The sequence below is a fragment of the Megalops cyprinoides genome, chromosome 17 (genome assembly GCF_013368585.1).
Source record: "Megalops cyprinoides isolate fMegCyp1 chromosome 17, fMegCyp1.pri, whole genome shotgun sequence".
In the NCBI taxonomy this organism is placed as follows: Eukaryota; Metazoa; Chordata; class Actinopteri; order Elopiformes; family Megalopidae; genus Megalops; species Megalops cyprinoides.
In genome coordinates, this window is record NC_050599.1 from 17,466,956 (window position 1) to 17,493,104 (window position 26,149).

A 26,149-nucleotide genomic window follows, 5' to 3' on the forward strand; every position below is an offset into this window, starting at 1 on the left:
AGAGTAAGAGACAGGGAACAAACCAAGTGGCCAGCTTTGAAATGGATCGGATCAGGAAGAGGAGGTGTCCTGGGCCCATGTGGCTGTGGTCTGGAGCTTTGCCAAGCATAGTTAAAAAGAGATTATCTGTAGGAGTCCAATTTGGCTGGGAGGACTCTTCATGTCAGAAAATGAACAAATAATGTGGATCAAGGACGTGTCTACAAATGGAAGGTTTTCAGTAGTGGGAATTTATTAACCTGTTCGCTACCTGTGAAGCACACTCTCTGTGTTAAATGTAGATTGAGGTACAAAGTGAATATTGTTTTGCGTATTTCCTCAAATGGCAGTGAGTGTGGGCTACGTCTTTGTGATATGTCATTCATTTATTAGGGTGGTTTTACACTACACACTTTACATTCCACGTTGAATCAGAATACTGTGTGACCTCTGTATTATATATAGTGCTGTCAGATTGAATTAACCCACATTGGATGGCACAGTTTAAATCCAGTGTTGCTCTTGCTAATTGAGGAGTTGCCTTTGAACTAGATGCCGCTGTCTTTTTATACCATTTCCCCTTCAGGAGCTGTATGTGGAAAGTGACACCGATGGAGAGTGTAGTTGTAATGTAGACGTTGTGCCGGGTGCCTGTGGTCAGACTTACATGGCGAGGCCTATTTCCCAGGCACCTCTGCAGTGAGTTTGGCCCATATTTGGCGTTTCCCGTAAAAAAAGAGGAGGGGGGCGATGGAGCAAGAGTGAGGGTTTTTTTTTGGATGACAGACATTGATAAAAGACTAAGCTGTAAAAACAAGATGAGCTCCCTCTCGTTCCTGGTTACCTAGGGAATGGGGGCTGGAAGGTATGAGAATGCCGTGCGCTGAGTCCCACTTTTCCCATCAGGAAATGGCCCAGAGGTAGGGGCTTCCGCCGCGGTGGCGCACAGCGAATAAGCACCCCCATCTTTTGTCTCACCAGCTGAGGTTTTCTCGCCCGCCTGTCTGAAACGTGGCCGTCCGGTGCGGAATACTAATTGGAGCTGCGCTCACAGATGGGCTTGTTCCTTTACCCGTTACCAGCCTCTGACAGGAATGGCCTACCGTCCTGCGTTTGATCCATTAGCAGGTCCTTCTGTGAATGAAGGAGGCCGGACCCTCTAATCAACACCAGGGCACCGCATTCCTCCAGCTTCCCTTTCACCAAAAATGAACAGAAGCTCTTGACTGCTTTCATTACCTAAAGGCCGAGTGGGATTAGATGGGAGGAACTCTGTATAGAAAGGAGTTTCCAGAAGATTTAAAATACATTTAAAAGTGAGCACATTTGGTATTGAAGAATTTCATTAATGATGAAGATTTTGTAATGGTAAAAACTGTTTCGGAAATTGTTCTTAAACATCACATATGTTAAAATGTCCGTTTGAAAAGAAACATTTCAGTCTGTTTGATGGAGCTTGTGCAATAAATGAACTTGTGGATAAAAAGACCTGGTGAATCAGACCTCTGCATTTGAGAGAGAGAGAGAGATGGAGAAAGAGGGAGAAGGAGAGCAAGAGAGAGGACAGGAAGAAGAGTAACAACGACGTCGGCTCAGGGACGGAGAGGAAACGTCTGCCTCTGAATGGGAAGGATGGAGCGTGTCCCTACAGCAGACTTCCTGCCCAGCACCCCACCCCCCCACACAGGCCAGAGTTCAGGAGCTGTTTGTGTCATACAGTCTCTTCATGGGAAAGCAAAGCTGGCCCTTATCACCATCACTCCTCAGTGGGTCTTCACACTTCACGGACATGCAGGCGGGATATCAGTGTGTCATGCGAATCACTGTATCTCATGCCAAAACAGGAACGTCCTGCCAGGCCTGCTGCGGACAGTGGAAACATGGTCCTGGCTCTCTGGAACGTGAAGTTCAGCTGTCATCAAGTTCATCAGGGAGTTAAAGAAACCCCAGGACGGCCCTGTGCTCCATCCACTCATCAAACTGCGCATTTAGCAAACTGAGGCAGCCCTCCGGCAAACCCAGGAGAACCTTGAGAAAAGCTGTCCTGTCCAAGATTCAGGTTTGCACTGTCTGCTGATGTGAGAGGAAATCGACGAGTTTTTTCTTGCCTAATTCTGTTGAAGGCAGATATTGGCTCACTGGGTTGTTACAGTTTGTGTGCCGCCAGAAAAGACCGCGAGCAGGCCCGTAAAAACAGGCCTTGTACAAGAAAGCTAGAGACATGGTGTTTCCATGGGAACCTCCTGCGCACCTGAGTGGCGATGGGAACGGCCTAGGCCCCATGTGACCTTGGAGGGACGGAGCGCACACGCCACTGCGCTAATGTGAGCTGAATAAGGGAATTTAGAGCAGACAGTGAGCAGGTATGAGTGATTGAATCATTCAGATTTGTAACAGTCTTTCAGTGAGAGCACAGGGAAGGGGCAGACTTGTAGGGAGCAGCCAATGTCTATAACTGCTTAAATACACTGCAGTTCTCTCCATATAAATAAAGTGTACACTGCTGCTCACTAAATGAATATAGCTGCTCTCTATGAATGCAGTACACATACAGTACACATAACTGCTTAGATATACTGCCGCTCTCTATATAAATACAGTGTGCATTTGTCAAGGTTCTTTGTTAGATACCATTTTGCAGCGATTTGCCATGCTTATATGAAGCGCATGTCTTTCTCATATTCGTAGAATATTTAACATCAAGAAAATATGGTGCAGCTGTGGTATGAGCTTGTCCCATCTGTCAGACTGAAAGGACAGAACAGCTCCCGCATCACAAAGATCCGACTCTCCTGCCAATAAACTTACACACACAGGCCACGGTTGTAGATGGTACCTCTGGACTCAATCATCTTTCACGTTTCTTCTGCACCTCTTAAATGAATACACGATGGCTCTGATGATTTATGAAGGCCATGTAGGACACTCGCGCCCCCCCCCCCCCCCCCCCCTCCTCATTCTTGTTTATCTATAGGCTTCCAGCCACAAACAGGCACAGAATCACATGATGTCACAGTGCGGTTTACACCACAGCGCAGATCGGGGGGGGAGGGGGCTGTGTCTCTGCACTCTGTAATCCTGTAATCCACAGTTTAATGCAAAAGGAGTGAATTTTCAGCGTTTGAATACTGACTATTTTGACACCAAAAACAGAATCTGTGTCTGTTTGTGACAGATGGCGGATGGGGAAACGCGGATTACGAAGGCTCTGATTTTTGTTTTTTTTTCTTCCCAGGTGAAAGGGTTGTTTTATTTTTTTGTTTTCACAGAATATGACCTAATTCAGGATAACATGTTGTACTTTCCAGGGCATGCGCATTTAACATGAAGTCCATTGTTCCTGGAGGGTTTTAGTGATGATGTTATCTCTCTATGATGTGGGCAGTATGCAACTTTCAAACCAGGACTCTTTAGTCGTGAGTGTAGAGGCTCAGAGACTGTAATACTCTGCATGTCCAAGTGTTGGATACAATTTCAGTGAATATGGAATTGTCATCATTGACTGTGTCAGAGTTTTGGTTTAGTATAGGTTACATTGCCAGTAGCTGTTTATTTGAATGCTTCAGGATGAACGTTACAAAATTAACTGCTATAATTCCAGGGAAGTCTTAAGTAGGATCTTTTTTTACACCCATTGGACATTATATTATAAACATGTTTTTATGAATGTAAACAGTGTCATATTAATGGTTAACCCAAAGGCAGTGTTTTCCATGGGACGTGAGAGGGTGAGTCCTGACACATGGAGGCCCAGCCCAGTGTTGGATCAGAACCCTCTCCCGCGGGTCGTGTGCGCTGTAATGAGGGGTGGGTCCAGGCTGTTCCACGGAGTGCAGATGTGTTCTCTCTAGAGGTCCGGCTCAGGCCTGGCTCCGCTGTTTTGGTGGAGTCCGTGAACATGATGATCTCATGACATCATCAGTCAGGATCCAGACCTAATCCACATTAACAGCTCCCCCCAGACCCACTCTGCCATCAGGATTAATGCTCACACATTCATGGCTGGTGGGTGTGTTTCCATGTTTTTTTTCTGCCCACCCCCCCCAATCTCCTGTTGTCTGTGTCTCTGATCAGTCATTGTTCTTTAATCTCCATCATAAATCAGAATGTTGACACACAGTGAGGGGACACAGTTGGTCAGAATTGTAAAGTACTTTTCGGAATGTGAAAAAACCGTTTTAAATGGCAACAGAGCTGATCATGTGACCTTTAAAAAAAAAAAAAAAAAAAAAAGTGGGTTCAAGTACAAACTGATTTTCTGTCTCCGCTGTTTTGGGAGTGATTTGGAACGTGAACCATGCGGTGTTGGGCGTTGACTAGATCAGTAAGGAAATCCATCTCCTGGAGTATAGCAGCAGCAACAGCCAGCATCTCGTCTCGAGTTCCTGCCAGTAGAGGATGGTCTTTTCTGCCTGCGAGCGCAGCCACAGGCTGTAGGGACACAGGAAGAGATGAGAAACAGATGCTCAGGGGGACGGGGGGGGGGGCTGCGGACAGGAAGTGTGCTCAAGTCCCGAAAGATAAACCATCGATTACATCACTGCAGCGCCTGGCTCTGGACAAGAGAAAAGTAAACTGTTTCTCCATCTGTCAGCTGCAGGTATATTCCCGTGTCATCGGCCTGTAGATCCCTGTATTACTGGTAGGCAGATCCCTTTGTCATCAACAAATAGATCCCTCTGTCATCCACAGGTAGATCCTAAGCAAATGTAGTGTTATGTCAGTTAAAGAGATTGTGAAGAGGAGAGTCAGTCTCTGTGGCAAAGTGAACGCCAACACAGGAGACTGAAATGGAGATGTGGGAGGTCGTGTCTTTGTGTAATGTTGCATGAAAAGCCTGTGAAGATATCATCACAAAAGCTGTCGGCACAACAGTGAACTTGAGTGTACATACCTGTGCCTCTTGCCACTACAGGGCAGCCTGTGTTTTTGTCAGCCAGACTAAAAACAAGGTGTGTTGTATGAAAGAACTCCTTTTTTTCCTGCTAGAGAGAATGCAGGAGACATATTGTTGTGTTGCATGAGATCACATGACTTGCAGTAAATGCGGTCATCGGGGTCGAAAGATTGTCTGGCTTAATCGCTGTCAATCTCGTCGCCGTGACTCCTCTCGCACCGCTAACCTGAGGTGTACAGGGCTCCACAGACAGGTCGAGCATTCGTCCCCGGCCCTTTATTCTCCTTTAACAAACAAACGGCGGTTGCGCTAAAGGCTGCTGGAAGAGTGGGGAGGGGGACAGCGAGAGCACGCCCAGCACAGGATGACCGTGTAAAGGACAGGGGTGTCGGTCTTGCGCTGGAAGCAACTTGGTGACACTGATTGATCTCCCGTATTGTTCGCGGGGAGACCGCAGGTCATTGTGGCGCTGGTCTTGCTTCCCCAGCGATGGACGTCGACTATAGAAAGAATTTGTAGACCCCAAAGAAAATCTCTTGTCAAACAACAGCAGCGTCATTTAGCCGACAGGAGCTGCAAGTCAAACATGGAACTGGTAACTGGATACGAAAGGGTGCATTTCTGTCTCATGGTCTATGCACGCCAAACAGCGTTGACAAGCCAATAAAAATAAATTTGATAACTCTGAATTTTTAATGGGATTCTCATAGACCTACAGGGCAGGTAAGGGAGTGCTTTAGCCTCAGGAATACCCTTCAGGATAACAGTGCCACATCCATGTCAGACTTCTGTCAAGTTGAGTTGGAAAAAGCGGTTCCATCGACAGAGAAATGTAATTTACAGCTGGGAAAGCGTGCGTTAATAGGCACGTTTTTTTTGGTTTGTTTCTGCGCTGCACTTTGTTGCACCGCGGCATAATGACAGTTCGCTTGTTTTGGAATCCTGAGCTGAACTCCAACAGCACCTTTTGTTTGGATTAAAGTGACATCTGTGAATCTGAGTCGCGCATAACAATCCATTACATTAATGAGATATGGCACTGCACCGCCGTCAAAGCCATGCATTGTGGAACTTTTTTTTTTGTTTTGTTAAAGGCTCTTCTGCAAAGGGTGGTGTGTGGTCTGAATGGGGACCAGCGACTGGTTCAAATACAGCTCGCGCTGTCACGTTTTGAGTGCCTCTCCGCTGGGGAACCTGTTTGCGATCGCCCCGCTAACACAGCTGCAGAGGGTAGCTAAGAGCTCGCCGTTGCTATAGCGATTCCTCTAAAACACAGATGGGGAGCGTGACGTGCACGATGGGGATATGACCTTGCTGCAGATTGGACCCACCCTCGCTGTACTCGCACGTTTGCCGGTTTGCTGCGGTCATGTGTTTGGCAGAGTTGCATTTTTTGCTTTGCAAGATGGGGTGCGGCTCCCAGGTAACCCTTCGCTTGTTCTGAAAAGGTCAGAACAAAAGATGCAGATTCTGGAGTTCTGCACTCTCGGAACTCCACATTTCTTATCAGGTCAGTTGATACTGATCTGGAGACACGGCTCTGGGAGAAAACCGGACGGCAGTGTTCCTTTAAAAGCTGCTCTTTTCAGATCTGTGGAAGATGGGGGGGAAATGTGTCGTGCTTGGTGATGGAGCGTAGCACTAGCGCGGTTTCTTTGAAGTGCTTGTGTTCAGTGGTTCTCATGTCCATGAAATGGCAGCATTGTCTCTCCACTGACCTTAATAAAGGAATTCTTATATTGCAGTAGATCCAGTTGTGAAGTATTCAGGCAAAGAAAGAGAGAGAGATCTTTTGTGCCATCAAACCCTGGCAATTTAGCCTTTTGTCCGGTTCCCTTTTCATCCGGGAGGCGGCTGGGGTTCTTTGTGGTTTAATCCTGTTTCGACCCCTCAGGCTGGGCGAGGCTGCGGTCAACGGCATGCCGTCCTCCTGTAGTCACCTCAGCGATACGTGGGCTTTGAACCCCATACACACACACACACGCGCGTGCGCACGCACGCACACAGTCGTACACAGGCATGTCCGACAGGCAGCTGTGCTCAAAACGCACATGTACTTCTCCTGCAACCTTTACTCATGGTGGCCATTGGATGCGGGTTGCAGTGAACACCGCAGAGAAGATGACTCAGATAATAAGGGAGATAATGACCTGCAGCTACAGCTAACCCATGATGTTTGTACTGCACCGTTAGTGAACTGTAAGTCCAAGCGGAGTATCTAATAAGAGTGGAGCTCCTGCCCCCCTTTGCTTTTCCCTCTCGTCCCTCAGAGTCCCCTCTCCTGGCAGGCTGACAGATTGGGTGGGGTCTGCTTCTCTCAGCCACGACACTCTCGCTCTCTCTAGTTGTCTCTCTCTCGCTCTCGTCCTCCCTCTCTCTCTCTCTCTCTCTCTCTCTCTCTCTCCCTCTCCCTCTCTCTCCCTCCCTCCGGAGCCTGGAGCTCAGTGCTGTAATGTCAGAGAGTGGTGTGCTTTGCAGCGCGGTCAGCGGGAATCGAGAGAAGGAGGGCTTCGGTAGAGAACGTAGCGGGCGAGCGAACGATCACGGTAGGCACCCCCGCAGTGTTCAGCGCTGTAGTGCATATGACGCAGTGGCCGGCTGGCTGTGGCGGGCGGGTCTCGCCGGGCAAAACGGGCCGGTAGCACAGAGTCCCGGAGGCAGATGCTGTCTTACACCGCAGGCCTTTCGTTAACCCTGATAGAGAGTGGGGTCAGATGATTTGAGTTTAGTGTGACACAAAGATGCCTTTTCAGGGCTGATCGGCGTAAGAACCAGGGGGCTTCACTAAGGCCACAGCACTGGGCTCAGCAGAAATTACTACAGACCACAGCTTGCCTTGTTAGCTTTTTTGCATGGCTGTTCGGACTCTATTTAAGAGTTAAAAGAAGCGTATGTAACCTGAAACGCACCCCGATAATTTCCTGTTTCAACACTGCAGGTGGCAGCTGTGGCATCTGTTTGTTTGTGTTCCTTGTGTTTTGGCATGTAGAAATTATCGGCATATTTTCTGTATTGCCCATTCTGATTCCTGCTCTATATTTAAAGTGCCTTCATGGAACAGGTGTCTGGAATGTTCTTCGTAATGCCTAGTGACAGTGTATGTGTCAATGAGTCTCGACATGCAATGACCAGAGGCTAAATTCCACATGTGGAGAAGCAGGTTTATTGTCAGTTGAAGAGGTGACAGTTAGTTTTGTGCATCAATATTGTAACTTCCAGCTGACACAGTCATTTATTGGGGGGGAGGAGCTTTAACTTGGATCGCAGAATAGAAGAGTCACTCATTTGGATTTAGAAGAACAAACACCACAATAACAAAGCCGGTAACCTGCATCCGGCGATCAAACGGGGATCCGAATTTAGGCTGAAGCCATGACAGCCTTTGATGGCGGTGTCCTGCCGCTGTCCTCAGACCGTGTTTATGGGGGGGGGCTGTTCTGGGATCAGAGCGCTATGAAAGCACGCCTGTGGTACACCCTTTGAAGCGCATTCCTAGTACTGCTTGTCTCTGCGGGGCGCAGACACTAAACCAAACAGCAGCCGGCCCCATGGGAGCGTGCCGCAGGCTGGAGGGTTTCAGTCTCGGCCGAGGCAAAAACAAATGGTTTTCCTTCAGAAGTTATCCAAGATCATCTGCACATGATATGGGTGTATGTGTATGTGCTTTGCCGTATGTCTGCATGTCTGTGTATGTATGTGGGCGGCGTGTGTTTTTCTTAAATTTGGGTCTAGTTTGTTGACCTTCTTCTGCTTGCCTGAAACCATTATTGGATGGTCAACAGATGGTGTAGCTTGTCGTAAACATTTCATTCATTCTATAGCAAAACGAGCTGTTTTTGGGGGAGGGGGAAGAATTTGCCCTCAGCTGAAGGCAGGCAAGTTGGAAAATTACGGATTTTTTTTTTCTAATTACTGTTTGATTGACACACAAAGGATTGTACCCAGTGCCTCTGGAAGATATCGCTAGTGTCCTGTTTGTCCAGCTGCTGCTAAGGGGTTGAGTAGTGGAGAGTTCCTTCTGTTGGTGGACCTGTGAGAGAGAATGCTAGTGCTATGCTGTATTGGTAAGAGGGAATGCTAACACACTGTTGGAGGGGGATGGATGCTCAGTGCTCTTTCTCTTAAGAGAGAATGCTGTCTCAGTAAAGGGGAATGCTAACGCGCTGCCTCAGTGACTGAGGAATGTGAAACCGGCCATGGATTCCTGCAAGTATGTGAAAGATCAGGAGTCAAGGATGAGCGAAATGGGCCATGTCTAATCTGAATCTTACGGGTAACGCTAAGGCTGAACCGCAGAATAACTGCAACCTTGGGAGAATTAACGGGAAGACGGCAGCTGCGATAAATGGAGAAAAGTGTCAGAAACATTCCGTCACAGCGGCTCTGAAACCCATCGCTGAAGTCCCGAGTGTGTTCGGTGGCTGGCTGGAGAGGGGACAGTGCAGCGATCGGAGAATATGGAAGCCCAGTGTCAGTGGGGTAGGTCCGGACATGTTCGGTACATTGAGCTTGAAGCACGATCCTGCTGTTCCTCATCTTCAAGGCGTCTTCCGCCCCAATGAAACTCCCAAGGATCCCAAAGGGTGACATGTGGCGGCGGACGCAGTGCAGATGTTCTCCTGGCTTTCGTCTCCCATAAGGCTCTGGGGCAGCCCCCTCCAGCCTGCTGGTGAACCGTGGCAGAAGAGCACTTGAGCAGCCAGAGGACATGGACTGGGGAGGTTACTTAGAGGGGAGCTTAAGGCAAGCAGAGGGTACTGCTCTCATGGCATGATGGATGGGCTTAACCACCATCATGTAAACTTGCTGTCCCTTCCATTTGAGCAACTTCCAAACGTGTGTGTGAGTTTGTGTGTGTGTGTGTGTGTGTGTGTGTGTGTGTTATGGTGGGTGGGGTTCAAGCTGTGGTCTCCCACTCCATCTTAGATCCTTTTAATAAAAGGAAATGTCCTCTTGCTAGCATGTATACACATAGCTCATTCACATCTGGAATAATAGTTCTTTTTCGTCCAAATGAAGGCATCAAATAAACCACTGGAGGTGACGCAGAAGAGGCGCCCCCACCCCTACAGACGTTCACTGGTTGGTTGGCACCTCGTATAGGAGTTGATGTAGATTTTGCATATGTAATTGTGCGTGCTCCACTTAAGGGCCCAGGGGAAATGGTGGCGCAGATGGATGAGCGCAGTGGCACAGTGCCACTGGTCATGTGCCTGGCCGAGGACGAGCCTAAGCCGTGACCTGAGCGCCGGTGCCATCATAAGGCCCTCGTCATTGAGGGGGAGAGGGATGATTTGTACGGACATAACCCCGTGGCAAATCTCGCAGCCCGCCGTGTGTGTGTGTGTGCGTGCGCGTGTGTGCGCGCGCGGGCCGGTGATGACAGGTCTGTTGTGTCTACCTTGGGGCCGGATTACCCGTGCAGCTCGGAGGCCCTGCGATGAGAGCCTCTTAAAGAAAAGAGGATCTGCAAGCCTGAGCGCGCATCACTTCCTGGATTGAGTGGCCATTTTGGAGCGCTGGGACGCTGATCAGTTTTGACAGGCTATGTTGTTTCGCGCACTCCCAACTGCAAGCTTTGCACATTTGGGGTTTAGCCGCGGTTCAGCGTGATGTCCTGGTCACAGGACTCCATGGCTGAGTTCCCTCCGCTGCCGGGTCAAGAGGAATGCCCTGCCGTTCTGCTGCACTGCCTGCAACGCTTTGCAGCATAACGCTCAGCGCAAAGGGTCCTTTCTGCATCTGCTGTTCCAGTAAAGCATGCTAGATCCTGCAGATGTTACACTGGGCCTTCCCTAGTGCCATGTGAAATTCCTTCAAGTTGAGCACCGATGTGCATGCGTGCTTTTTAGGGTTTCCAAGGGACAGTGCGGTTGCCTGGTACACTTGATATGAGTAGAATTTTCACTCATCTGAAACTATGGAATGAAACTTTTTCAGAAGCATGTGTGATATGATTTTTTTTTTCCCTCATGCCAAAACCTGAACACATTATACAGGTTGCCATTTTTGCATGACCTGAATAAAGTGTTCGGGCTGTTTGTGTACCTGATGTCTGCACGGAGAACACTGCCATTAAATTAGTTAGCTGTACGTCTGCTGTAAGGAACATCTAAGGTTTTGCTCATTAGGCTGTAAACACAGTGTATGTGCCGGGCTCCGCTTTTGTTTATGCTGAGGGTCCAGCGTACGTTTCGTGAGGAGACCGGGCCCGTCTTTACCGCCACATTAACTGCTTTGTTAATTGGATAAAGTCAGTAAGGAAAGCAGCTGCTCTTCATTATGGGGACCTGAAGGGCCGCTGTTGTCTGCGCGCATCCCGCCGCGGCCTCTGTGCTCTTTAACGTGCTGCCAAGGGTTCTGCGGAGTTTGTTTATGTGGTTTTGAATCGATAGGCCTTTTATGTGACGTTCAGAATATTGTTTTGAATAATAACCGCAATTAAGAAATATCTTAAAGCAGACGTGTCGGCCAAAGAGATTTATAAAGCTGTTCTGAATGATGAATGTCCCCTGTTGCCTCTTGCCGTCCATCTATCATCCTTCCTCAACTCTCCTGTGACAGATTGTGTCATGTGACCAGCTATAAAATGTGCAGACCCCCGAATACCAATATAAAATGGATTCCTTCACTACTAAATCTAAAGGCTTTGTTCCAGAGGGAGCATTTTAAAGGTGATCTCTAATCCTCTGCATGTTAACCTAGAATGTTCGTAGATAAAATGGCATTTTTCCCTATAGACTGGGGCAGAGTAAGTGGCCTTAGCATTGGTAATGCTTAAACCTGTTGATTCTTGATGAATTTCCAGTCGTGTCTGTCGCTGATCCCCAGGTGCAGTTTAGCTAGCATTTGTTTCATGTATGTGCTCTTAAACCATGACTGTGAACGGCTTCCTTCACTATACAGTACGTATATTATTTGTTCATTTGCTAATATTTTGTCAAAGAGGTGAGGACAGTGAATAAGACCCCTCTCTGCTCTTGCTTGTCTTAACAGCCGTTTGCAGTTATGATTACTCTCTGGTAACTAACGCTCACATGCTGAATCTCCAGGAGAAATGAATTGATCAGTTTCTTCTGGGAGCCGGGTGTCATGCTTGATACAGTTTCAGAGGCCTTGCGCGTCTTTGTTATACATTTTGTTTTAATACACTTTGTTTTCATACATTCTGTTTTGCAGACACTCTTGTCCACAGAGACTTAAACGTTTTACTGTTACAAGTTATTTATAGGGCTGATTGCTTACTGAGGCAATTCAGAGTAAGTGTCTTGCCCAAGGGTACAGCAGCGACGGCTCACATAAGAATTGCACTGGCAACCTTTGGATTACAAGCCCTACTCCTAACCACTATGACACACTGCTGGCATATACTCACACCAAATCAATGCCTTTCACATATACCCGCAACATTCAAACGCCCTTCACATACACCCACATTAGTAAGGTCTCTATCACTTATATTCATAGCATTTCAAATCCTTTCACATTTACTCTCAGCAGTTGCATTCCTTTCTTGTATATGCTCATTTGTCAGATCCCTTTCATATATACCCACGACATTTAAATCACTTTTGTATATATTCTCAGGATTCAAAACCCCCTCACATACACCCACAGTATTGGAGTGCTCTTCCACTTCCTCAGAATGCAGATATTAGGCCTAACATTAAACCCTGTTGAAAAAGAGGCCTTGGCTCTCCCGTGGCCTACGCTCTCCCAAAGGCAAACCAAGTCGGGGCAGGAAGTAGTCCACTGCCCCTGGCTCTCTCCAGTTACTTTCCCAATATTAATGTGTTTCTGTTAGAAATACTGGGTTTTGTATCAGTATAAAACATAATGCCTGGAAGACTTGTTACGCTGGATTATTTTTGTGTGATACAACTGTTCATAAAATGGTATACAAACTAAACTAGATCACCTTTCCTTAAACTCGGTATTTGCAGGACAGTAAGGTGGCATCGCAGCCGTGTGGAGCAGAGCTTCCAAAATCATCCATTTTGCTGCCGTTCCTCTGTGGTTTTGATTTTGGTAAATTCCCTTTCGCTGAGTTGCTTCCTCATAGGATTGAGGTGATTCTGAGTGGCGTGTTTGCATGCTGGGATGGACGTTACTGTCATGTTGGCAGCCAACAAAACTGCGTTTAATTAGCGAGAAACCAAACCAGTTTCTCACACCTCCTTTGGCACCCAAGTGATACATACACAAGAAGGTGGTTGGCCAGCATTAAAATGCCATGTGAGGAAGGTCTCTCAGATAGTTTCAGTAATGAAATGAATCCGTTGTCTGTAAGGCGTGATTTGCGTGAGCCCTGCGCATCTCGGGTTTCAGAATGGGCGTGTCCTTTCGGGAACATTATGTTTCGCTGACAACTGTCAAATCTACCTCTGGCGTCCAATTCCCATGGAAACTAAAGACCATTATGTAATAAAGTGGCTCGGCTTTCTTCACATTATTCTGCGTTGGCCTGTGTCCCTCTCTCAGCTACAAACACAACCCGTGCAGAACCTAAGCCCTTAGCCTTTGAGTCCTGTCCCCGTTGCCATGGAGAATCAGTGCAACTATGCTATGCACACTGGTATTTGTGTTGAAGTCTCGTCCCGCCTGTGGCTGCTGCATTGATTCGGGTCCTTTCCTATGCAGAACTGGCTCCCTTTTTGGGATGCACTGTCCCTTCGCATTGCGGTACCTCTGTTGACAATTTTGATTACATAATTTCATCGACGAGCATTGTAGTGGATTATGAACAGCAAAGTCACCATGACTTTTAGGATGTGCATTTCAAGTGATTTCACATATAAATATTTATTCTTTGTCTCGCAAGATCAAATATTTGCATAATCACACCCATATTTTTGTTTCCTAAGCAGAGAATGAAACTTCATTATGTATAAAGTATGATTCGCTATAAAATGAGATGTGAGAGCTGCATTTATTTACTCTGTCAGAAAAATAGATAACATTAGTGTATTAGCTGCTTTATGTTCATGGGCTGTCCTTCATTTAGAATTTGAAATAAAAAAGGACAGATGGTTTCTTAATTTGTTTGTAATGAACAAGTACACAAAGTAATCAAAGTACTCCAAGTAATTGATTAGTGATCTGTAACAATTGAATTATCCCTAGTTGCATTATTTCTTTCCATCATGGGCTGTGTGTAGTGTGACAACTACTGCCATCTGGAATAACATGAGACATCTGTTCAGTAACAATTGGTAGTTATTGCTTGAATGCCTTTGCATTGGAACAAACAGCAGAGTGATGTTGTCCCTGCTGTGATGTTGACTGTATTGCTGCCATCCCTTTGCAGATGAAGTTGTAAAATCAGTTTTTGGATTGAACTGATGCGTGAACTGTGTAAAGGTTCCTACTCTGAAAGCATGGCACCCCCTGCACCCTGACTCAGCTCAGCCCTCTTGCCCCCCCCCCCTTTTTCTCCAGCGTGACCGGTGACCATGACGACAGAAGCGGCTTCCGAGACTGAGGTGAAGAAGGAGCCGGAGAAGTCGGAGGAGCAGCCAGCAGCGGCCGAGCCGGACGCCGCGGCCCAGACAGCGGAGCCTGCGGCAGGGGACGGCAAGAAGGAGCCGGAGCAGCCTAAACCCGCCGGCAACAACCCCGCGGGAGATAACCCCGGCAGCGACCAGCCCGCCCCAGACGGAGCAGCTCCCCCCGCCCCCGGCGAAGCCCCGCAAAACCCCGAGGCGCCCCCGCCGACCTCAGAGAAGAAGAAAGAGAAAGAGCAGCCTGCCGGCAAGGGCATCTCCAGGTTCCTCCCTCCATGGCTTAAGAGGCAGAAGTCCCAGAGCCAGGAGCCCCCGAAAGAAGCGCCCAAGGAGGGGAGCGAGCCCCCAGCCAAGGACGGGGAGCCCGAGCAGGGGCCCGAGGGCAAGGAGCCCACGCCCGAGCCTCAGCCCGAGGCCAAAGAGCCCCCGCCAGAACAGGAGGAGAAGCACTCCATCGGAAGTGCAGACACTCAGGTACCCCCTGCTTTCTTACCTTGCAGATACCTTACCTTAGCTTTTACCACACCGAGAATGAATTTGGCTTTACTGTATTTTCTGAAGGCTCTTTGGTTTTTTTTTCTTATTGAATTACGGACAGAAACATGTTGTGCTCGGCCTGGTGGTCACATGGCTAGAGAATAAGTAATTTGTGTCGTTTATTTCACTTCGGTGGTTCTGTCTGCCAGGGTTTCTGTGGCCCCTCAGGCCATGAGAGGGTCTCTAACAGGGAAGCTGCTGCTGCTGCTGCTGTCGAACAGAAACTGCAAACGGAGATTGCATCTGAAAATGCACCTGGCATTCATCACAATAGCTCTCCATTTCCTGTTCCTTCCAGCTGTCAGCCATGCTGCAGACTAAATTAATATAGTTAATACACACCATGCTTTTAAATGTGTAATGTGTGTATTTAATGGCTAGCTGCATCTGGGTAGGTGTGTTTTGTAAGGTACTTTGTTCACTACAACTGACTTATCAAGTGGAGCTTTCAGTGGACACATTGTGTTGTGATAATGTGAGGCATAGTTCTGTTATCACAGAAACAAACTGTCATTTAAATGGAATTTGCAGTCTTTCTTTTAATTCTGAAATACCTAACTGTTTTGATTGTCGTCTTATGAAGCTTAAATGGCTAGCAATTAACAGAAGAAAAATATATTCAGGTCTTAAGACAGGAAGTGTATGTTTTTGTTGGGAGTTGTTTCTGTTAAATGTTGCAACATGTTGCTGGAGAAATGTCTCCATCCATTGTTCTTGTCAATAGTAGAGCCAAAGTCCTTTTATTTTCCATGTTTTAATTTTGATCCACCCAATGACATCATCTCCAGCGATTAAGCCAATGGAAAACTTCATAGCCGGTGAAAGGCAGTGCTTTCTGCGATATCATAATCATATGGTTCTGATTAGAGGGCTACAGACGCAAGTATACTGCACTGGACAAAAAGCAGTAATGAGATTAACAAATGACATCTGCATAGGGATTTATGAGAAGTGGCTTCTTTCAAGGACAGCTGTTGCCCTTTTTTGTCAAATACAGTATCGCCATGATTGTAAACCAAATGTTTCATCGCAGTTCATCTCTTTTCCTAGCAGGAAATGCTCACATTTTGACTGCTGTACTCTAAAAAGCCTCAACAGCTTTTGTGTGTGTTAAAATAGAACACAGGTTTGGCTTTTAATGAGATTATATTGTTGTGGATCATTAACTTTCTCAAATTCTTTGGATTTTTCCAACGTTGCTCATGACAGCCAGACTGTGAAAAAAGTCACTTTGATCCCGTTTTTGAGTGAGTGAGTATCATTACACTTTTGCTTTTAGACACACCTAAAACATCAATTTCCTGCAAACCTGGATTTGCATTTATAATATTACTGTTTGCCGAGTGTTTTTTAAATACTGGCATCAACGCTGTAGAATGCTGTTGGATCACAGTTAGGGTGTAGCTGCTGGATTTTGGCCCAGAGTGGCTTCAGCAACAGTGTTTCAACGGGCCTGCGTGATTCAGGGTCATTGTTACTGATTGTTCTGTTGCTTGGGGCCAGCCCGTGAAGGAGGAGAAAGCTGAGGACGAGGAGGTGAAAGAGACAGAAGAGAAGAAGGCAGAGGAGGTGAAGAAAGAGGAGGAGCAGACGGCGAAGCCAGAAGGAAAACCCGCAAAGTCTCCGCTGAAGCTGACCAAGAAGATGAAGATGGTGGTGTGTCAGGTGGCCATGCTGGATGGAACCCAGTTCAGCTGCGAGGTGGAGGTAAGAGCCGTTTGCAGTATGTATCACTTATCGGGCCATATATCATAACATTCCTAGCGCCGTGTAGCATTATTTCTTATATTGTGTTATTAAATTCTCATCTGTGTTATTCCTGATCAGAAAAGCAGGTGTCATGGGCTCTGACAGAATGTGTTGGGCAGAGGACAGTAGTGTAATCCCAGCTGTGTAATGCACATGGCTGTATTTGATGGGTCACGTTACCCTGCTGTTATGCGATGAAGTAAAGTCCCGTTGAGTAAATGCAACTGGTGCTGTAAAGTCCTGTTGAATAAATGGAAGTGGTTTCATGTAAAGCCCATTGTCTCCTCCTCCAGCGCTTGGTGAGGCCAGAGATATTTTTAGCGCCACGGTCGATTATGTCAACAGGAGATGAACCTGTAAACAGCCCTGAAGTGACTTGCATCATGGACTGAGAGCGAGGGACCGTACTGCAGGGACATAAAGGGCTGCGAACAGGACTGCAGTGTCAGAGAAATGCAAACATCCCTTCGCTATAGCTCTTTATTTCTTTTAGTGATCTATGATATTGCAATGCAGCCACGTGTATGGTATGTTGACTATTAGTGTTAATAACTCTGATGTTCCTGTGTCACGCCCGTCCTCTGCTATGCTCAGTCACCCCTCTGGTCTAATGTTCTGAGATGATCTGGGCAGCCAATCAGAGTGCTGGTTAAGGGGCTCTTGGGTGCGGGGTGTGTCTGTGAATGAGCAGGTCTGACATGCCCCTCACCCTCAGATTGTTGGAGTTTTGGGTGAGTGAACGTAGAGGAAAGTGTTAGGTCGTGTCTTGTCCTCACTGGCTTGAACACAAATGTAACAGAAGGAGAGTTTCTCACGGTCCCAGCCTTATCTCCTTGACTGGGGCCGTAGTTTTTGTTTGTTTTTGTTAGCGCAGAAATGGAATGCAGGATAATTGGAACTTTGGGCAAATCGATACATCATTTGTTCCAAAAAGGCTTTTTTTTTTTCATATTCATGCGATCACTCGTTGCAGTTAGCGGCTAATTCCACAGTGCCCTTCTCATACCTGGCATACAAAGGACTATTTGATTGGAGGAAATAGCCAAGGAAATGGTCGAGTCCTTCTCTCACTCACAAACTGAAGAGCTCCCCCTGGACTGTGAACAGAAGTAACATTGTTTGACCACTAGAGGGCAAAAAGGCGTACGGAGTAGTCTCAGCCAGTAAGCACAGCGCCAGTGCTGTTGCCATAAACCCCTGACCACCGAGCACGAGAGGCATGTGAGTCTTGTCGTGTTTGGATGGCCGCTGTTCGGCCTTTAAAAGTCGATGTGCGAGGAGAGCGCATGAGGTGAGCAGGCGCTGGAGGCCCTCGAACCCGTGGCCCTGGAATAACGCGCTAACGGGATCAGCTCTTTGGCCAGAAGTGGGAGAACGACACACCCCTGCGACGATGGCGGGCTGGTGACCCAGGTGTGATGAGGTGCGGGAAAATGTGAGGGAGGGGAGAGAGCAGAGTCTGCTGGCTGGTGTTCTGAGCCCCGGGGGGGGGTGGGGTGGGGGTGGGGGGGAGGCACTGAGCTCCCAGCAGATTAAACCGGCAGCATCTGCTGTGCACCGCAGACTCAGTGTGGTAGAGGAGATAACCTCACATGCCAGGGAAAACCACGTGTAGCGCTTCCTCGCCATTCAGCTGTTGGATTGCGGTGAATGAAAAAGCCAAATTCCTCCCTTTTTTTTTTTTTTTTTTAAAGGACTCACTGGGTGGAAACATGGAGCTTTCCGGGTGGCTGAGTTGGGGGGGGGTGTGGCCGGCCGAAGCCTGCCTCTCTCCCCTCTCTAGTAAAAACAGACATCGGCAGCGGTGCGGCGCAGAGACGCCGTGGCCCAGCGTGACAGAGCATCTCCCGCGTAGCGGAGCGCGCGTTTGGATAGCGCGGGCCCTGAATGGCCGCGACACTCACTCAACACTGCCAGCTTTGTGTGCACTTTCAGAAAGGCTGAGGCATCACTAAATGGCATTGTTGGAGCCTATTCAGCCAGAAGACAGTGGCATATTTATGACAAGATGTAATGCCTGTGGTCCGTTCGGGAACATTTTCTTAAACGAAAGAGGGCAAACAAAGCATTCCAGAGATTAACCTTAATTTTTTTGAAAAGCGGAGCCTCAGACTCAGCAGGGAAGCAGTGAGAGGGCTGAGGGCAGAAGCACAGGCCTGTTTGTGCACGGCCGTCCACACAGACGCCATCTTTGAAAACAAACTGATGCGCTTTCCCGTTCTGTGTGCGTGTGATATGTTGATAAGGTGAGCCGACCCGGTGACACGTAAGCGTCAGAGAACAACAATGCACAGAGAAACTGAATACACACGACCTGGATGTATTGTCACAAAGCACCTCATTCTCAGCTTGCACTCTAGGTCAGAAAACTTGAAGTGCAGTTAAATGTGATCTCTTAAAAACCCTGCTATCTTCCTCTCTATTGCTGTCTCAGTCTATGTCTGACACTATCTTTGACCCCCCCACCACCACCACCTTCTCTTCTTGTCTTTTCTATCCCCCCCATTGTCTTTCTATCTCCCCCTTTTCTCTCCCTCTCTCTCCTCTCACTGTCTTTCTCTCTCTCCTCTCTCTGTCTTTCTCTCTATCTCGCCCTTTCTCTCCCTCTCTCTCCATCTCTCTCTCTCACTCTCCTGGGCTTTGCGTCTGCCAAATCGGCCTCACCCAATTAGCAGCCAGTGGGGCGTGGAGGGGTCTCCTGGCAATAACAGCAGGGGCGTGTGGCCCGAGCACAGGGCGGAACACACGATCGGAGACTCTCTGTGTGTACATCCTTGGGTGGTGACGTGGTCCGCAGGACACAGTGATAGAGTAGTAATGATTTAGACAGGACGTTCCTCGTGATTTGATTTGCCAAACCCTTGGAGTCCTTCCCTATTGATTTTGTAACTTCGAGCTCCTGCTGAAGTCGGTCAGTGGTCAGTCGTAAAATCAGACCAGAGCATTAATCCAGGCTGTGTCCAGTGTAGGGCGGGTGATTCACACATGAAAAGTAAAGCGGCAAGTCCTGAGGCCTCCCTGCTTCATAAATGCCAGAATTTGCTCCTGTTTTCAGCCAAGCCGTGATCAGTCTGTGACGTTTTGTTCCTGTTTTCTATAATAGGCTCAGCCTGTTTTGTCTTCAGCAAAGTTACGGGTTTTGCGAATTGTATGCATTTTCATGTAAACGGACTGTTAGGCTCTTTAAAACAGCACCCTGGTCACAGTTCAGTGAGGCAGCAGTGCTGTGCAGCGCTGCTCTTCTGGTATGGGGACCTGAATTATTCAGACATCCAGCTCAGTGCACATTACTCTGCCCGATGGACAGGGCTGGCTCTAATCCACTGGAGCAGGTGAATGCTCTGGGGACCTGGCGTGTCTTACGGTGCCTGCGTGTTTCCTGGGTCTTTGAGCTCTGCTCTCTTGCGTTCGTGTGGCCAGTTTTCCTCTGTGTTTGCGTGAGGAGAGGAGCTGTATTTAAAGGCGTGGCCCTCTGTCTTTCACAAACCGGTCCGAACTGGAAAGCGGCTGCAGGACTGAGGGACAGAGAGACGGACGTACGCGAGGAGGGAAGCCTGGACTTGCGGCCCCAGTAAAGCACAGACTGTTCCCACCGCCGCGTAGCATTCCTGTTGCAAATTGATGACTGCAGCAATTTGAGGCAGTTGATATGCGCTTACTGGTTTTGTACAGCGTAGCAGCGACACGGTCCGTTATCAGTTACCAGTCCGAGCACAGCGTGTCCGTCCTGTTAGCGGCATTACTAAGCAAAAGGGCAGAAATCGAACCGTGTGGCCGCTGTAGCGCTCCCCCCCCCCTTAATCCCCCCTCCCGCCGTTTCACGGGGCGCTCGCCAGGGCGCCTGTTGTGCACATTTTTCCGACCCGTTAGTGGCTTCGCTCCCGTCGGCCGCTCTGAGTTTATTCAATACGCCGCAGCTCGTGCCGGTCCCGCTCTCAGGGGGGAGGAAGAGCGCGGGGGGGGGAGGAAGAGCGCGGGGGGGAGGGGAGGAACAAGACGTCCGTCTTGCTGCGTCACGCGCGGGAAGCGTGAGCTGAAAGCGCGCGGCCCTTGCCGTGCACACCCCCACCCCCAACCCCCGCCTCATTCCCTCGCGCGGTCGGGACGTGCCAGCCCTCTTCATTATTCCGCCCCGCCGCTTTCGATTAGGCGGGAGGGCGGCGGCGGCCCCCTGGCCGTTTTCGCGCCGCTCCCTGTCCTCAGACCGGAGCGCCGGCGTGCTCGCTATCAGCTGCCCGTTTTGTGGCTCTCTGCATTATTTATCCCTTTCTTTGTAAGCTGCGGAACCTGGGGCAGCTCCTGCTCATCCATAATTTAAAACTGTGGCGTAAACATGCCAAGCCTTCTGTCCTCCCTCCACAAACTTGCATAGGCCTGTAAGTCAGGCAGGCTCCTGTAGGATGAGCGAAGAAGCCCTCCAGTGCAGTTCGCTTCGGGGCATTTGAAGACTGACAAGGTCAAATCCATTTAAAAGCCTCTCTCGCTGCTGCTGGGCACTTTCCCCCTGAAGGTTAAAGGTTAAAGGCTCTTTTCCCATTCCTCCAGTTGTTGCTTTTTGTGAAGCCTCCAGCACCCTGTAGGAATGTTCTAGAACAGAAATTCAAGTTTGTAACACTTCGCAACACTCAGAGGTGATTGGTCTCTACGGACACCAGTTGTGAGGGGCTGGGGCATGTCAGATCGAGCAGATTAACTTGATAGACCACACCGCTGTTTGTGTTTACAGGATAGCACGTATCATCTAATTACATCATTCAGCAGTTTCATGCAGAGGAAGGCAAGGTGTCCCTCAGGTTAGGCCCACAGTACGTGCACAGCACCGCAGTACCGCTCGTGTGGGGCGTTATGTGCTGCATTCGGGGTCCTCCGCGCAGAAACTCGCCCCCTCCCCGCGCCGTGGCATGCACCAGCACCTCGGGGTTGCGTCCTGCGTGCTCCCGGCCCGCTCTGCCAAGCTCACGGCGCTCTTGGCGGTTTGAAAAGCCAGAGGAACTTGGCGCGCTGCGTTAAGGCGTGTAGCGAGTTCACTCGGATCAGCGTGTTTGTCCTGTTATTTCTGTAATTAGATCAGATGCCCGCGGGGGGAGGGATTTAGTCTCTGCAGTGCGGTAGTGTGTTCTGCTGATGGGAATAGCAGGTGGCACTGTAGCCGGTATTAGCGGTACTGAAGTGGAGCGGGCACATGGTCTCCGGTATCTGGAGGGGGCAGCTCTGGTCTCCTGGTGTACGTCCAGCTCCTCGGCAAAGATGATGACTCCCTGATAGCATCTCCTGTCATTATGCGGTTGTTAGCCGCTGTAATTCAGGCCTTTAACAGTCTGGGGGAAGTGCATGATGTTCTGCGTTGCTGTTTAATGGGTGAGTTTTTTTTTTTTTTTTGTTCTGTCTCAGTTAGCGCCAGCATGCTCTCCCTCCTAGTTGTCGTATAATGTGCTTTAAAGTGCATGGCTGCTTCAGCTAATGGTTTCTGTGTGTTCAGTACTAAACATTGTTTAATCCATTTGTTATGTGTCAGCAGACCTTTCTTAGGTGACTAATCAACACTAAGGCCCTTTGTAAAGAGGAGTGTCCACAGCTGTTGGCGAGTGCAGCTGAACTCTTTCCACTGAAACTGATTGTAGGTGAAGTGAGTAGACGGGGTTGGAATATTTAGCCTGCAGGTTTAAATCCTAGAAGGCAAACTGGCATTATTGCCTTGACTGAGGTCCACTATCCTGGATGGCTTCAAGAAATATTTCACTCAATGAGTGGCTAATGTGATAATGTGCACAGCCAATGAGCGAAAAGTGGTAGGTTAGCTCCCTCACCTGAAATAGGCCTCTTCAGGTGGTCTGATTGCCACCCAAGGAGAGTCAGGACCCGCTCGCCCTCCCTTCTGGGAACCCACGCACTGCGCGGACGTCTGGCCGCCGTGACCTTCGGAGGGTCACGATGTCAGACAGAGCGGCGCACCATTTTCCCATGCCGGCAGACAGCCATGTGACAGAGCCCATTGTCAGCGAGGCAAAGAAGTATCAATTCAGCCGCTCAAAAGTGCCTTTTCATGGGAGCGAGCGATGATAACGGCGTGCCTCGCATTTTTCCACCGGCCGGAGAGAGAAAGGAAAGTGCACAGCTGTGGTATTTTCCCTCCACGTCCAGAAATCAAAGGCATTGTTCTTTGTTGACTTTTTTTTTTTTAAATTGTCCTGCAGCCCGAGGAGGTAGCGTTCCTCTCGACGGGGGCACGGCGGTGCCTCCCGAATAGCTCCCTCATTCCGCAAGTGTCACAGGGCCACCACGCACGCCGCCCCGGGGGCTTTTTGTGCAGATCTGACCGTAATGCCAGCGGCCTCCTCAGCTGCGCCGGCCTGTGGGAGAGGAACGTTCCCCAGAGCTGCCAGGCTGTCTGTCAGCCGGGGTGGCGGGGAGGGTGACCGTACTGAGGGTGTGCACTGAGCATGTGCGGGGAATAACTCTGCGAGCAGGCGTAGTGGGGCACTGACGGGCGCGGTCCACACGCCAAAGCCACCTTACCGACACACCCCCCCAGCACACGCCTGCCTCAGTAATGAGAACCTGACCGCAGTGCAGTCAAGTGTTTCCCTTATTGCCGCACAGCATCTTTAGAGGTTGCTTCTCAGCAGTTCTAGACCTGAGTGCCCTATAGAGAGGGACCTCTCTTTCTCCCTCTGCAAACTGGTTACCAACACAAAAGACATGGCAGGACCACTAAGCTGCTGGAGATGTGAGAAGCACAGGCACTCCAGATATGGGCATCTGCTAAAAAAATAGCACATAATACATTTAAAAAATGGGGTTATTCACTAGGCTTTTCAGTTTCAGTTTAATAAATGAGCGATTATAAGTGAATTTGTTCCGTACCTGATATGTTGTGTGTAGTAGTCTCGTGTATATCTTGTTGAATAATATGTAATGTCATTCTTTTGTTTTTGTTTTCAGAAACGGGCGAAAGGCCAGTACCTGTTTTTCAAGGTGTGCGAACATCTCAATCTGCTGGAGAAGGACTACTTCGGCCTGAGTTTCAAAGACAACGCCGATCAGAAGGTAGGTAGATTTAGCGAATAAAGACTTTCAGATTGCGTATAAAGGCACCGTTGTGGGTGTCCTCATTTACTGACATTACCCAGAGTGCTTGGGACTCCCCTCAATCCAATTCCTGCATTACGCTGAGCACGTATTTTTCATTTGTGGTCTTGCATTATTTATGGGAAACCAATTCAAAATTTATATACCAGCTGATGTATACAATGCTTACGTTTTACTGCTAGCTAAGTGCATTACTCAGAAACACTGAACCCTGTTTATCGATTAATACATGGTTGCATACATTTATGCATTTAAGATTGTTCTGCAGTTCAGTCTTAGGTGGAGGAGGCTACTAGCGTTATTGAATGGCATCCTAAGACTTACTGTGTGGGAGTGAGGCATACAGTGTGTGTGTGTAGTCAGCTTGAATCGGTATGGACCTACTCTGTGAGGGTTTCGTAGACCGCGTTATGCAGAGGAGGCCAGCGTGTTTGCCATAACTGAATGGCCTGACAGCGATTCACAAAATTAAGAGGGGCAATGAATGATTCCCCTTCAGAGCTGACAGAGGCATTCCCTCCAGGGCGGTGTCTGAGGGGCGCAGTAAAAAAAAAAACCCCAAAATATGTGCGGCGATCCGCCAGCCCCGACATCTGCTGTTTCTCATATTCGCGCTCTTGTTTTTCCTCAAGAGCTCTTTAACATCCACAGAGACGCCTGGCGGGCTCCGGGGCCGTCAGCGCGCCGCTGGCGGCCGGGGGACGGGCGCGAATCCGGGGGCCTCGTTTTGTTCTCGGACTCCAGGGCGTGGGCGTGCCCTCGGCTCCTCTCTCGCACGCTGGAGAGCAGAGCGTAATGGCAAACGGAGATCTCCTCGCTTCCCGGGGCCCTGAGGTCTGAGCCACGCCGCTCGGGGGACAGTGAGATCATCACACGAGCGGTGTGTGGGGACAGGGAAGAGCTCAGCTGCGGGGCTGAATGCCTGTGTTTGTGTGGTGACAGAGCTCTGCAGGTCAGGGCCCGGGCGTCTACAATTACCGGTTGGCCTCTGCGAATTAAACTTTGGGTTTTCCCCAGATTTGCTGGCCAGGATCAGAGGACTAATATTAACAGCCGTGGCAGGCACTTCAGAACTTAATGAGGTTTTTTCATCTCCGGCCAGGGCAGCTGTTGTATTACCTATCTGTTTCCTCATAGTGGAAGCATAGTTTTCTCATAGTGTAGGATTAGAAGGACCCACATATGACTAGTAAGTGAGGAAGAGTATAACTGAGAAGCATTCCTGCTCAGTCCATGTAGTGCAGTTTAAATTAGGATGTGCTGTAGTGCAGTGTGAATTACAGAGTGCTGGTGTTCTGTAGTGCAGCGTAAATTACACAGTGCTGACGCTAGGTAGTGCAGTGTAAACGGCAGATTGCTGGTGTGCTCTAGTGCACTACTGTATCTAGGGCAGCAGCACAAATGTCACCAGGGACATTTATCAGAGTCTTGATTTCAAGCTCACTTGAGGAGCAAGTCGCCATGGCAACAGAACTTTTCAGTGTGGCATTTATTTTATTTACATTACATCATTGCTGCTGTAAACTCACCATGGTATATTTATATTAGTGTTGTGCTGAAGTGTTCTGGTGGAAGTGGTTCACTTCTGCATCTCAGCACTTACCCCTTTCACAACTTTATGGCGGTCACGTTTTGTTTAACGTTCAAGGATAAATAACAGTTTAAGGCTGTCTGTGTTAACCTCGTACATTTCCGTTTGAGGGAGATTAACGCCGCGTTTGTTCTTTTTCAGTGCTGGCTGGATCCCACCAAGGAGATCAAGCGTCAGATTCGCAGTAAGTCGCTCTGGTCTGCTTTTGTGTTTCACCTGAGTCACCTTATAAAGTAACTGACTGCCACAGAACCCTGTGCCAAAACAGACTGCCCCCCTGGTCAGGTCAAACACTTCTGTTACTCACTTCTAGCAGGCTATTGCGGTCGATGGAGAAAAGCATGTGAATTACAATGGAATGCTTTACACTTATTACCCGATTTGCAGCGGTTTTTGTGCCAGGTTCAGTGTGGTCACTCTGCAGCCTCGTCCCCAGCCCCCTGGAGAGAGCTGTGTTAAAATGTTTGTGTTTATCCAAGGAGTCATAGCTCTTTCCTGGAGTCGGATGCGCCTTTCCACATCTGGCGAGTTAATAGCTGTAATTATGACACGGCTGGATAAATCTGTTGTGTATTAGGGCTGCTGGGTGGAGGCGGTTCCTCTGGGGAACCTCAGCGATGCGGGGCTCGCCCAGCCCGTCGGTCCCCGCCCCCCCCAACGGCACGGTCCAGCTGTGTTGCTCTGAGGACGGTTTACCCTGTGTCCACGGCGGTGGCCCCCGGGCTCTGTGTTCCGCCTGTGACTGGGACCAGCCAGGCAGAATGGCACAGTACGGCAAGGCACATCACTGGCTGTTTATCCGTC

The 26,149-nt window shown here is 48.9% G+C and overlaps 1 protein-coding gene across 11 annotated transcripts in view; it reads left to right on the forward strand.

The window, feature by feature from the left end:
• The window catches only part of epb41l2 (erythrocyte membrane protein band 4.1 like 2), a 68,319-nt gene that overhangs the window by 6,125 nt on the left and 36,045 nt on the right, over positions 1–26,149 (forward strand). For 10 of the 11 annotated variants that reach the window (XM_036549899.1, XM_036549909.1, XM_036549902.1 and 7 more), the window contains exons 2-5: positions 14,315–14,853; positions 16,420–16,623; positions 23,608–23,712; positions 25,487–25,529. In XM_036549899.1, the coding sequence (XP_036405792.1) occupies positions 14,329–14,853; positions 16,420–16,623; positions 23,608–23,712; positions 25,487–25,529 (877 nt within the window). In that variant the 5' untranslated portion in view covers positions 14,315–14,328. Of the gene's footprint in view, positions 1–7,307; positions 7,423–14,314; positions 14,854–16,419; positions 16,624–23,607; positions 23,713–25,486; positions 25,530–26,149 lie in introns of those variants that run through there. The other variant, XM_036549900.1, reaches the window with a different exon arrangement.